This window comes from Aureobasidium pullulans (assembly GCF_000721785.1).
Source record: "Aureobasidium pullulans EXF-150 unplaced genomic scaffold scaffold_7, whole genome shotgun sequence".
In the NCBI taxonomy this organism is placed as follows: Eukaryota; Fungi; Ascomycota; class Dothideomycetes; order Dothideales; family Saccotheciaceae; genus Aureobasidium; species Aureobasidium pullulans.
The window spans coordinates 494,721-506,908 of record NW_021941027.1 but is presented as its reverse complement, the minus strand read 5'-3'; the positions used below and the strand labels follow the sequence as shown (position 1 = coordinate 506,908).

Below are 12,188 nucleotides of genomic sequence, written 5' to 3'. Positions count from 1 at the left end.
TTCATGTATGCTAAGCAATTTATTGGCATGCCCGAAGATATAACACTTGTACGAGGCAGCTACGCGATAGGATGCTACGCTCAGTAAGAGCACGAACGCAAGTCGTATCATAAGTTCTGCCCGAGAACAAGTAGATCACTGCATCTGCACAAAATGAAACGATACGTGTCCAGTGGTTGTTGGACCAAAACAGATGCGAGTAGGCACTATCGAAACTCTCCATGCATGCGTTGGAATGCATTGGCAAGCGACTGCCGGTACCCGATTAGGATAAAAGTCGATTCGGGTTGTCTCCGTGTCTAGGTAGGCGCAACTGATAGGGGTTATAAGTAACGTCGTTCGCGTGATATCAATCGCTACGAGAACAAGCACTGAACTATCATCTTTCCCGCCAGTATGCCTAGCTCGAGCGTGTCACTTGCTCATCTGGGTAATGGCTCAAAACCTTCCTCTCTTCCATCTGACTCTAAAAGTGCCTTTTGCAACCTCAGGGATGCAATGGAAACTTGCATTCAGCACGAATCGTATTACACTGACGCCGAAGGAACCAAGGATAGACTGTTGAACTTGGAAATACAATCACGAGAGTTGTCTGAGCAGCTTCAGCAGAAAAGTCTGGTCGTTGAAGATCTCGTGCTGAAATTTGAGAAGTCAGGAGAAGAGAAGGCAAAACTCCGGAACGAAGCAAACGTCCAAAGCGCCCAGCTACAAGGAATACAAAAGCAACAACACCTACTAACTCAGCAGATTGAGAAGACGGAAGTGTCGCTCGCGAAAGCGATTCAAGCCCTCGAAAATGAGAAGATCCGTTCTGGAAAGCTGCAGGAAATGTTGAAGTCAAAGGAAGTGGAGCTGAGAGAATCACTTACTTCGTCGAAAAGCTCACGAGAGGAACTACGAAAGTGGCAATCTTATAAATCGACTCTTCTTGAAGTCGACTTAGACAGATTGTGAGTAACACTCTGGGATAGGTATGGACCAGTACTGACGAAAACCTAAGTCGGGAGGGCATCTCATCTATTTGGAGAGATACCGCAGATATGTCAGAGAAGTACTTCCGAGCCGACATTCCTCGCATATTCCTCGAGGTGAGTCTGCTGATATCAAAAGTTGATCCGATCTAATGTGCTTGGCGGTCCAGAGACAGAGCGGCTGGCTTGACCAGGCACAAGCAATATACGGGGAGCAACCACTTCCTCCAATACCAGCGTCGAACTCCGATGTAGCGAAGGATGTTCGTATGGCGATTGCCCTTGCCGTCTTTTCAAGCCTTGTATCGATGCATTTACTACAGACTACATACATCGAAGGTGGCAAGCTTGAGCTACACGATATCCTTCTAGACAAAGCATACTCAAACGACGAGGCAGAATCACTATGCCGCGCACTCCTATTATCCATCTCGGACTTCAACAACCATGACCCCTGTATCAACTCTGCTACAGATGCCATCTACAACGGGTTCTCCATCTTTGCAAACAAGCTGCTCGGACCCACCGAGTATAAGAACTGCATGACCGACATACAGTTGCTTCTAAGTCGAATCATGGATCTATGGCAAGACGTACAGCGCAGTACGGTCAAGGTGGATGCTAGCCGTCATCTCGGAGAGACTTCCGAATGGTCGAGATTTTCAAGTGGTACTATGGTCAAGGCTACACAGACAGCTGCGTCAAGAGACACGATGCCAAACGATGTCGTACTTGTGCTTTTTCCTGGATTCATTAAGACTTGCACGGGCCGGCGAGAAATGCTTTTCCCGCGTATGGTCCTGACAAGGTCGCAGATCATCAGTGCCGAGGCAGAAGCACAGGCTGAAGCTGATCAAGCCATCCCCAGGCCTCAGAAAGGACAGTCTCGGGGCAGAAGAAACAGTATTTTGGGAAAGAGTCTGTTTTTGGGAGTTGCATGAAGAGATTGTGGGCCATCTTTGGTGGAAGCCTTCAGCATTTGTGAGGCGGGCTGCCATCCATCTCATTGTCAATTCTTTTTGCACCAGGCGATTGCAGGAGCTATATGGATATTGATTCAATTGATCTAATTTGAGCCATGTACTCACGAACCTTGGTTGGAACACCCCTTCGCTCAGAGTCGACGGTGGATGGAGTAAAACCCCACTCCACTCCAAATTCCAGGGCTGGAGTGGTGTGGAGTGGATTCGAAACGGTATAACTCCAGTACCTAGCGGACTCTAAGGCTGATTTTCGGCACTAATAAATGCTGCAGAACGAGCTAAAACCATTGAATCAGCTATTAGATATGCTTCTAGTCTGTATTGTTTGACGTTATAAGAGCTCCGGCGAGATTACAACGAAGCTTAAAACAAGATTTTTTGTAGTACTGCTTGGATTCGAACGGTGGTCTACGGTTAGTGCCCCCTATACCATTACTTACTACCCCGCCTGGAGTCCACCGGAGTCCACTCTAGCCAAGACTTCACTGGAGTGGAGTGGATTAGAGGGCCACTCCACTCCACTCCATCCAGTGTCAACTCTGCCTTCGCTCATGTAGCTATTTGGAAAAGTGCAAGGCATGGTTGTGCCTCGTTAGCGTGCGCACCGAATGCGTAATCACTTATCAGAAGTCCATGTTCGACGAAGCTGACTCTTCTTTGACAGTCTTGCGGTCATCAAGATACGAGTCCGATCGAGTGATGGTTGCCCAAGATACCTCGTTATTTACCGTCGCCAGCAGCACGAGAAAAAGCTTCGAGAGCACGACCAGTCTCATGAATCAAATTAGACATCACCTTCGACCCGTGCCGCTATCATGGGTATTTGACGTACTGACAACGACCAGAGGCGCCTCGAAAAGACTGTTGAGTCCGTGCAAATACCAAGAGCGATTCGTAGCCATCCACATTCTATGTTTTACATGGCTGGATGATGTACAAGCGCACTACCTCTTCGTGCGCATTGTAGAAGTCTTGAAGACGAAGAATATGGGTAGCCATCTCACGAGCTCGAACGTGCGAGAATGCAATCTTCAAAGGCAATCTCTTGTCGTGGAGCCAGTCGCTGCTCGTGTGCGTGAGTGGTACGTCGATCTTGTATACCAGTGAGGCGTCGACGGATGGTTCGTTCGGGGATGTTATGCGTGCGCGGTCTTGCTCGTATTGAGAGAATCGTGCCTTGGTTGAACTCATCGACGCTCGCCGAAGGTTGAACTCGCGTGGATTCATTGCGGCAATGTAATTGTGGTGGAAAGCTGGTTGAAGAAGAACGGGTGGTATCACGCAGCTGCTGTGTCTTCCTCTCTGCAAAGCAGTGGATGCCAGCTCGACGACGACTTGAAGTTGGAACAATTCCCAAGGTGAGTTGCCTTTGCCATCGCCTCCCGCGCCTCGCTGTATCAAGTTTTCGTTACAAGAATCCCAGAACATCATGAGGCTCTCGAGCGACTCAAGGACGACACAACTAAAACGAATGATGTGAGCCTCCTTGCCAAAAAAAACCAGCTGTCTCCGTATGTTGCCACTATGGCTTTGACTACATCGAGGGTTCAGCGGCCTCTACAACTCTCCGGTGCCTTTGAAACATAATGTCCATGGCAGAGCCAACAAGACAGATGTTTGTTAATGGAGAGTATTCGAGAAGAACGTTGGAGTAGATAAAGGTACGACGTCTGTCCGTAATGACGACTTTTCCGGATCCTGAGAGCAATAATCCTAATGGGGTGATGATCGTTTGGGCAAGGTACGCGATTGCAACACAGAGCAGGGACTTGGATTTTGCCGAGGAGTTGCGGGACGGGCAGGATCGGCTCTCGTGTTAAAGTGGACGCTCTTGCCATCACTAAACCTGTTTTAAAAGGTCGACCATACCTACAAAACGGCGAACTCCTTAATCCTCAAATTCTGAAATTCTTAAATCCTATCTATATCCGGGGTCCCCCGGGCGCAAGTTAATCGGATTCGTGCGTTAAAACTTTAGAATAATTCTCTACATTCTATAAGTCGCTAAACATATAAGTGGAGTCGATAGGTCTATTATATAAGTGCTAAATTGATTATAGAAATTGTGACTAGGTGGTTATAAAGAAAAAGTGGTAGTATGCTACATAACTATTTTATGTATAGCATTAAATATCACTAGGATTATCCGGGGTAGGCATATTATCTATTATAAATCCTGCCAAGGTTTGCTCTAAATACGTTCTAAACGCATTCTAGACGTAGCTATCCTAATAACGCCGGGCACGTACTCGATTTTTCTATATATAACAAATTTTAGACTATCTAAATTTATGTAGCAGATAATTTTACTAAGTAGATTTGTACTTAAAAAGTAGAACTATCGACTTAGATAATCTATATAGCGACTTGTAGAGTGTAGATAATTGTTTTACGATCTTAAGGTACGAAGCCGCCTATTTGCGCCCGGAGGACCTAGGATTTCAGATTTTGGAATTTTAAGGATTCGAGGAGTTCGCCGTTTTATAGATATAGTCGACCTTCTTTTAGGTGTACCTAACCTAGCTTCCCCACTTTTAAACCTCTATAGCGCTATCTTCTACCTTCGTCTAATAACCTACTCTTTATAATAAATTAATAGAAGACATTTAAGACAACTTTGTAGTAGGAGACAATGACCTAAATTACTATGCTAGTTAAGATAGAGGATCCTAATTACGACCTTAATCTCGTCCTTAGTCTAGATAGAGCTACTAGGGTTCTAGCGTCCTCCTTTCTCTCTTTTAACAGTTTTAGCCTAGTAGATGCAGATTTTACTTATATACATATATATAACGTAGAAGGTCGCTAGCGCTATAAGAATAGGGTTAACAAAGGCGACAGAGAAATAGCAGTCCATTTAAGATTAACTATTAAACTTCTTAAGGGTCCCGAGAAAGGTTTATAGCAACTTCTAAGAGAATATACGAAACTTTTTAGTGCTCTATCTATTACTTTAGGTATTAACTCGAAGTTAACCGAGTTAACGCGTTTTCTCCCTTATAAATAAAAAGGGTTAAAAAACGAGCTTTAGTACATTCTATCTTTGCCTCTACGAGAATCCGAGTTCTATAATGGAACACTATACATCTTTAAGCGCGAAAAGGATCTAGGACATGTTAAGATCGGTTTTACTACTATAGTTATAGATAATAGATTCGTATTATTCGAATCTCTATATAGGTTTATACTAATTCCATTACGGCAAGTTAGGCATGTTCCCTATATTAGAAGAATAGAGAGACTCGTCTATAGCGAACTAGGCTAACACCGGAAGTACTATACGACATGTATTAATAATCCGAACTACCGGCAGAGTAGACTATAGATAGATTAGACTAGATTAACCCTCTAATCTAATCTAGTCTAGTCGGCCTTAGCATCTAGTCTAATCTAGTGGATCCAATCTATAGAGTCTAGTAGATTAGTATAGACTATAGACTACCGTTCGAGCCTTAGTCGTAACGGTTAATTATTCTTTTTACACTCTCTTAGAAATGGTCTAATTCGTTCAAAAACGCGATAAAACACAGAACTAGTAGATAGTTTAACGTTTGCTTTGTTTGTTTAGTACATCTGCGCCTCCGGCGCTTCCTCTAGTGCCTATACTATTAACTTAAATGTTGCTCCGAGATTAGTTATAATACTATGCCTTATCTAACTCTTAATGCATTATGCTTCCTCTATTGCCTCGCTAGTAAGCTTTCCCCTCTAGGGTGTTACTATGTTTCCGTAGCTTAAAAACACCCGCTCTAGCTCATTAGATATAGCTAGTATTATAAAAAGATCGCGGGCTATACGAGAGAGCCTAGGATAGGAGTGTTTAATACGTAGTTTCGACTAGAATTTAAGAGGATAGTAGACGTTAGGGACACGCCCTTTAACGCACTATCTAGCGTATTTATCGGTCTTAGGGCTACTAGTGTTAGTGTCCTCCTTATCTAAGGTAAGTGTAGCGTCTATCTATACTATTATATTAGGCGTACGATCGTCCTCGAGAGGGGTAGTCTCTACGATAAGTTAAGAGTAGGAGGATAGCTAGAAGTTACGTACTAACTTCTCTAACATTACGAGCTAATCCTATCGCCCTCTCTACTTTAATCTTAACTATCTCTAGGTGTAAGCCGGATGAAGTACAACTGCCGCGACGTATATAGGCGACTAATTAGTTATCTAATAGTATTCGTTCAATTTTTTCTAAGCTAAGTTAACCCCGGTAGCTAACATACGATATTCTAGAGTCTACTCGGTAGGTACGGCGGGTACTAGTATCGACGATAGGAGAGGGGTAATAGGCGGTAGCATTAGCGAGGATACTAAAGCGATGTTAGCTCGTCGTCCTCGAGTAGTCTTAACGGCCTTACGTAGGGGTTAGGAAATAGGAAGGTCGTCGTTAAGGTCGATGTTTTAGGACTATAATTGCGATATTACTATACTCTAAGAAGCAGGGACTTAACTAGTTAGTAAAGGGACGGCAGAGTAGTTCTATATAGGCTTAATAATGGTGTACTAATTTTTAAGCTTCTTAAAGTACGAGAACAAGCGCTCTATTGCTAGTATTACCTACTAGACTACCCTATAGCTAGCACCGGTGCCTCGACCCTTAAGGCGCTAGGTAAATTGCTATACTAGCTCGAGGATCTCGTAATATTAAGTTAGTAATGCCTAGTCGTCTTAGGTAATGCGGTCGTTTAGTATTACTAGTTTCTTACGCATCTTCTTAGGGTATAGCTTAGTCCTAAAATTAGTCTTAATATTAACATAATCCTGCTAATCCTTCATGGTTTTTTAATAGAAATCATTAATAGTAGGGCGCACTAAGATAAAGACTCGGAGCGCATTAAACACCGAGTTCTAGCGAGTATCGTTAAACGTATAGAGCTCGGTAACCTTAGTAAGTAGTAGGTAAGCCTTCTAAGCCTTCTTAAATTCCTTATTTTGCTAAGGCAAGGCGCGGATGTAAATAATAGTGTTTCTAACTTTACTAATAGGTCCTCGACATCGCTAGCACTCGAGCTCTTACTCTATTACCTCTACGCCGGCTAGCTCTATAAGGAAGGCGTCCTCGTTAACACCCTAGAGTAATGCGCGCGTAATAAGGTTAAAGATGTGTCCGGCGTAGCGTAGTCGTCTTTAAACAGCATTAAAGTAGAACTTATTAGTAAGGGCGGAGATGTAGGTGTTATTGTTCGATGCGTTATTAGTAATAAAGAACCCGATCTTCTTATTAAGTAAGAAGCGACTAATAATCTTAGTAATGGTGTTAGCAATATTAGTACCTATATGCTTACCTTCCTACTGTAGAAGGGCTAGAAGGAAGGTCTTAAGGTTGCCGTATTTATCTGTAAAGTAAACATTAATGCCGTAGAGTGCCTTAAGATTACGAGACGTCTAAAGGTCGAAGGAAAAGTAGATAGTAGAGGACGCTAAGTGCAGTGTTTCGGTTACTACTCTAAGGTAACTGTTATAGACTTAAGAAATCTACCGGCGCATGGTCCTATGCTATAGGAGACATCCCCTTAAGTCTACTACTAGATTAAGCATTATTAGACAGTTCTGCATATATAGGGACTTAAGAAGACGGAAGGCGAGGTTCTTATAAATAATTAGCGTAGTAACTGCTCCCTTCTACGCAGCTTCGTTAAAGACCGTCCTATATCGCTCTATATCTTAACCGTGTAAAGATAAGGCGGGTTAACTTAAGACCTAGTCTATAATACTTCGAGGGCGCTTCCTTAGGCTATCCTTACCGATGTCGTAAACTGCTAAGAGGTAGTTAGCGGCGCTATCCGTACTATTAGTAATGTTATAGATATAGGTGCGATAAGCACGAGACTTATAGTAGTTAGTATAGACCTAGAAGAATTTTGTAGGAACTGTAGCTTTTTTCTGAACACGCTAACCGTACTTCTAGATAGGGCTCTTACTCGTACCCTTACCGTTAGGTACGCCCTCGTACTATAAGAGGTAGGACTAGTCGACGTGTTTATAGTACTTAGTGTCGGTGCCTTCTACTTCGCGCGCCTCGGGGGTAGTACTTCTAAAGTCGTCGGTTCGTTAGAGGTAGGTAGGTACGTTAATTATAGAGGTGTTTAGTATAGAAGATAGTACGTTAGATACGGTGTCGTTCATAATAATTGAAATTATTAGGGTAGTAATGTAAAAAGTTAGGAGACGCGCCTAGCTCTACACTCGTAAGGATTTTTGTTAACGTTAGAGTTAACTAATTAGAGGCCTTATAGGCCGCCGGGGACCTCCGTAAGCTAATTAGAAGGCGGCTTAGCATAGGGCTAAGAATCTACTAGAGTACTGGATTAGGGGCTAACCTAATCTAGTCTAGTCTAATGCCTATACTAATCTAATCTAGTCTAATCTAGTACTAGATTATCTAGTGGATTGGATTATTAATCCATCCATAGTCTACTCTAACTACCGCACATTGCATTTAGAGTAGTTCGAAGTTAGTAAGCGGCACGCTATAGAAATAATGGGGAGATAGGCACGATGGATGACTAAGGCCGACCCTTATAAAGTGGATAGGTCACTTAAGACATATTAGGACCGGATATTTAAGGGTTTGAAGGCTAGGCATTAGCTTCTAGCAAGCAAGGAAGTGTTAGAAATATAGGAAAGATAGAGAGCATAAGATGACTTGCTCGTAAAGCGATTAGAGAGCTTAAGTCTTAAGAAGAACCTCTTAGCATAACGTATAACTTACTTTTAGTTAGCAGATTGTGTTGAGCGTTGACCTTTAGCACAGACGTTTCGACTTAGCTGTCCTTGAGGCCGGGAAAATTTGAGGCGTGTTACATGACAATGGCAAAAACGTATCTCGAATCCACCAGCAAGAACAAACAACTACCCTAGACAAGATAGTGGAGAAATCGCGCGAGTTATTGCCAATTGCGCTGCCGCACGGGAGTCTGGCGCGGCTCGACGGCACGACAGGACAGAACATGTTGGCTGCGGCAAGACGAACAACAGGTTGGGATCGATTAAGCAGACAACAAACGCAAAAGAGGCATAATTCTAGTGGCGCGATTGTACAGGCGTATCCATGGCGTTGTTCGTATCGATTAAGAGGAGCATGTAGGCAGTAAAGTAGCGTTATAGAAGCGAGATCGTGTAGATGTGTTGGTATTCACCGAGTCCCGCAAGTATAGCTAGGAAGCTGAATTTCGGTGCAGAGCGCTGCGGGCGTTCCCGATGTTGGGGAAGGCAGAACAGGACAATCAGTTGCTATTGCTAGTTGCTAAGAGGAGCATAGAGGCTTCCAATGAAGTCAGGAGTTTATGACGTAGCGCGAGGCTTGACGTGACAATCGCACACTATACTGCAGCTAGGGGTAAGGCCTTTGTCTTGAGCACATGACGGAGGATGTACGATTGAAGCGAAGCCGAGGCAAAGACTGAAGTGATTGTGGGATGCGAAGTCAGCGTTGAGAGCGCAAATTGTGAGTAAACCCACAGATTTAAAGCCAAATTTTAGAATCGACAAGAGCTTCCTTGATCTCGTACAACTTGGAAGATCTGTCCTCTGGCTTGACTCCGCTCAGTTCTATCCTCTTTACGGTGATCGATTTCTCTTTCGGGTCCAGAAATGTTGCCTTCTTAGGGTTGTCTGGCAGCAGCCAGGATAGCCACACACCCTAGACAACAGTCACGGCTCTCAGTATAAGGTATTGATGTTTCTAAGGATGAATTGGGCCTTGAGTGTGACCGATACCGAAGAGTAGGATAGATCCTAGAAGATCTCCAAGTCCAGTAGGTGTATACCATAGACACAAGCGGAGTAGCTGTTCTGATTTCTTCCACCACATGGCCGTGAAGATGGTGAATGCGGGTGCAACCAGACTCTCAGAGACTCCGAGAAATAATCTACCCTTGTCAATAAGTGTTTGACCATTGCCAGATCAAAAGTACGGACCTCTGGACAAGAAATGTTTGGTATCCTTTTACAAGTACAGTGAGCATAACCACAGCACCCCAACATACGATGAAGCCAGAGATGAACTTTCCAAGAGAGACGGCTGGACCAGCGCTGCAGCAGGAAAGACTACTCGCCGTCAGATGTTGCCAGAATAGGAATAAGGACATGAACTCACCACCAGCAAGATATCCCCAGTGGAAAATACTTCAAGCAGACCTCCGTACTTCCGCAAGGCCCTCTGAACTGCGAAGTCTTCCATTAAGGTTTCGTAGACTCGTAATGTCCAGAGCTGAGGGCGATACTTCATGGAAATCCCTTTTCTAAGTTCCCAGAAGGGAGCATTCAACCATGAATAGGCACATAGCGAACAAGCCACCTCTACGATGGTGTTTGTGATTGAATAAATGATGCCCAGCACATAGACGTCTAGTCTTCCTAAGTTCAATGTGGTCACAAACAAAACAAGCGTTTGAACTTCTGCATATAAAAAGGTCCTGGTGGTGACGGCCCGACAACTTCATATTTCGATACTTGAGACTCATGTGCGTTCTTCTGATTTATACACCAGAGAAGATCAAATGGAGGAAGTGTTGTTGATCCACTTTTTACCAATTCTTTCCACGTAGGTGAGCTTTTGCAAGAATGGCATGCCCACATCGGAAAAAAAAAATCTTATTTCAAGCGAGGCAGCGTTTGGGTGACATCTATCGCAGTCTCTGGAAACCCGGGAAAGTATGGTGGGCTTGACCCCGTGGGCGCAAGAAGAACAGGATCGTACTTGATCGGCGTCTTGGGTATCACTGGCAAAGGTTTCAAGTGTCTTGAGATAACCATAACCAGTCCAGCCCTCTAGTGTGCCGGGTGGTGAGGCTGCATCCTGCGAGCCCTGGAAGCTGTGCAATTCGGAGCTTTTGAAGTGTCGAAGGATGGAAATTGCCGTGCCAGTCAACGAGGGGCTGAGTAAGTAGCCTCCTCCCTCTTTGAGCTGTCGAAGAAGAGCGACTTGAATTGCCAAAGCTCCATAGTAACCTGTTGTATAGTCATTGATGACCATACGGGTGGCCAGACGGAAGTTTGGAGGCTCCCACCGCAATATGCCATGAGTCCGGACGACGCGGAGCCTTGCATGCCGAATCCAGGTTTGTCAGACCACGGACCTGTAGTACCATAGCATCGGACATGCGATATAACGAGGCTGGGGTTTGCAGTGAACATAGCAATATCCGAGTAACCAAAACGAGCGATGGCGCCTTCCCGGTAGGATTCAATCTAGACGTTTGCGTCCTTGATAAGGTTCCAAAGCCTTTCGCGATCTTCAGCTTTGTGCAGATTCAGTCGAGTCGATGCACATCCAAGGTTTGCGTACGTGTAGACGAAGCTATGCTCAAAGCCATGAGTGAACATGACTTGTAAGATGGAGGCGCCGTGTTCTGTTCGTCCTGCGGATGGACCTGCGATGGCATGTGTGCAACACAGCACTTTGACTCCTTCAAGTGGGCGACGCAGATTATGAGAAAGCTCTTTGCATGAAGAGTTTGTAGCTCTTTTGATCGGAACTATGGTCGAATCGGAAATGTGCTTTCCGTGTGCTGTTGTCAACCAGGCGTCTTCAGATTGGACCAATGCGAGCGGCAAACCCGCCTTGTCAGCAGCTTCCTCGAGATCATTGCTGTTCCAATTCTTTACAGTCCCTCTGACGCTTGATTCCAGTACTGAACACCCAAGAAATGCTGTCCACTTGTAGACCAGATCGACGTACACGGCCGAGATAACCACATGTCTTCCATCTTTCGTCTGGAAGATGTTTCGCAGGAAAGGGTTACCGACGACCACGTCGTGTGGAATCTCTTGTCCATTGATAGATGGTGTCATGCCGATATCCGGGTCGATATAGTTGTGAGATTTGCGAAGATCGATAGTTATTGCGTGTGGTTCGCCGCCGCGCTGCTCAAAGATTCGAGCGGCAACAAGGGCATTTGCAGCGGATAGTATGGCAACAACGAGCGTTAATTTGATATGCTGGCTTTTGGTGGCGGCTTTTGGTGGCGGCTTTTGGTGGAATGTTGTCTACGAATTGTATCCTCGAATCAGCCTGCGAGTGATCTAAACCGAAATCGGCTAGTAAATCAACCAGAGCGGAGTATGCGACATCTTGCGACGAAGTCATTTTGATAGAGCTGACAATGGTGAAAGAGATATGAATGTGAGAGAGGTGTGTTGGCACATTGATCGGGGCGCATCTTGAAGATGTAGCAACCAGGTTGATAAGAGCAAAGGCAAAGTCGGCATCTTTGGTAGCGTAAGCTCG

General features: G+C 44.6%; 4 protein-coding genes across 4 annotated transcripts; 1 reads left to right on the top strand and 3 right to left on the bottom strand.

The window, feature by feature from the left end:
• Positions 1-396: 396 nt before the first annotated feature.
• Positions 397-1,912, top strand: M438DRAFT_354481 (uncharacterized protein; the record flags this gene model as incomplete). The annotated part of the gene is made up of 3 exons (XM_029906954.1): positions 397-950; positions 1,001-1,088; positions 1,142-1,912. The coding sequence occupies 3 exons, from the start codon at positions 397-399 to the stop codon at positions 1,910-1,912; spliced, it is 1,413 nt and encodes a 470-aa protein (XP_029761593.1).
• Positions 1,913-2,996: 1,084 nt separating this feature from the next.
• M438DRAFT_260197 (uncharacterized protein) lies at positions 2,997-3,155 on the bottom strand (the record flags this gene model as incomplete). Its single annotated transcript, XM_029899762.1, has 1 exon — positions 2,997-3,155. A coding segment is annotated over one exon (159 nt), but the record flags the coding sequence as incomplete, so codon positions are not given.
• A 7,165-nt stretch (positions 3,156-10,320) lies between these two features.
• Positions 10,321-11,041, bottom strand: M438DRAFT_195143 (uncharacterized protein). Its single transcript, XM_029899294.1, has one exon. The coding sequence runs from the start codon at positions 10,932-10,934 to the stop codon at positions 10,455-10,457; it is 480 nt and encodes a 159-aa protein (XP_029761591.1). The 5' UTR covers positions 10,935-11,041; the 3' UTR covers positions 10,321-10,454.
• Positions 11,042-11,149: 108 nt separating this feature from the next.
• Positions 11,150-12,047, bottom strand: M438DRAFT_334305 (uncharacterized protein; the record flags this gene model as incomplete). Its single annotated transcript, XM_029903701.1, has 2 exons — positions 11,150-11,947; positions 12,012-12,047. The coding sequence occupies 2 exons, from the start codon at positions 12,045-12,047 to the stop codon at positions 11,150-11,152; spliced, it is 834 nt and encodes a 277-aa protein (XP_029761590.1).
• Between the last annotated feature and the right edge of the window lie 141 nt (positions 12,048-12,188).

What these genes read in the sequence shown, in the direction of transcription:
- M438DRAFT_195143 (XM_029899294.1), bottom strand. Translation starts at nt 10,934, where the DNA reads ATGGTCATCAATGACTATACAACAGGTTACTATGGAGCTTTGGCAATT.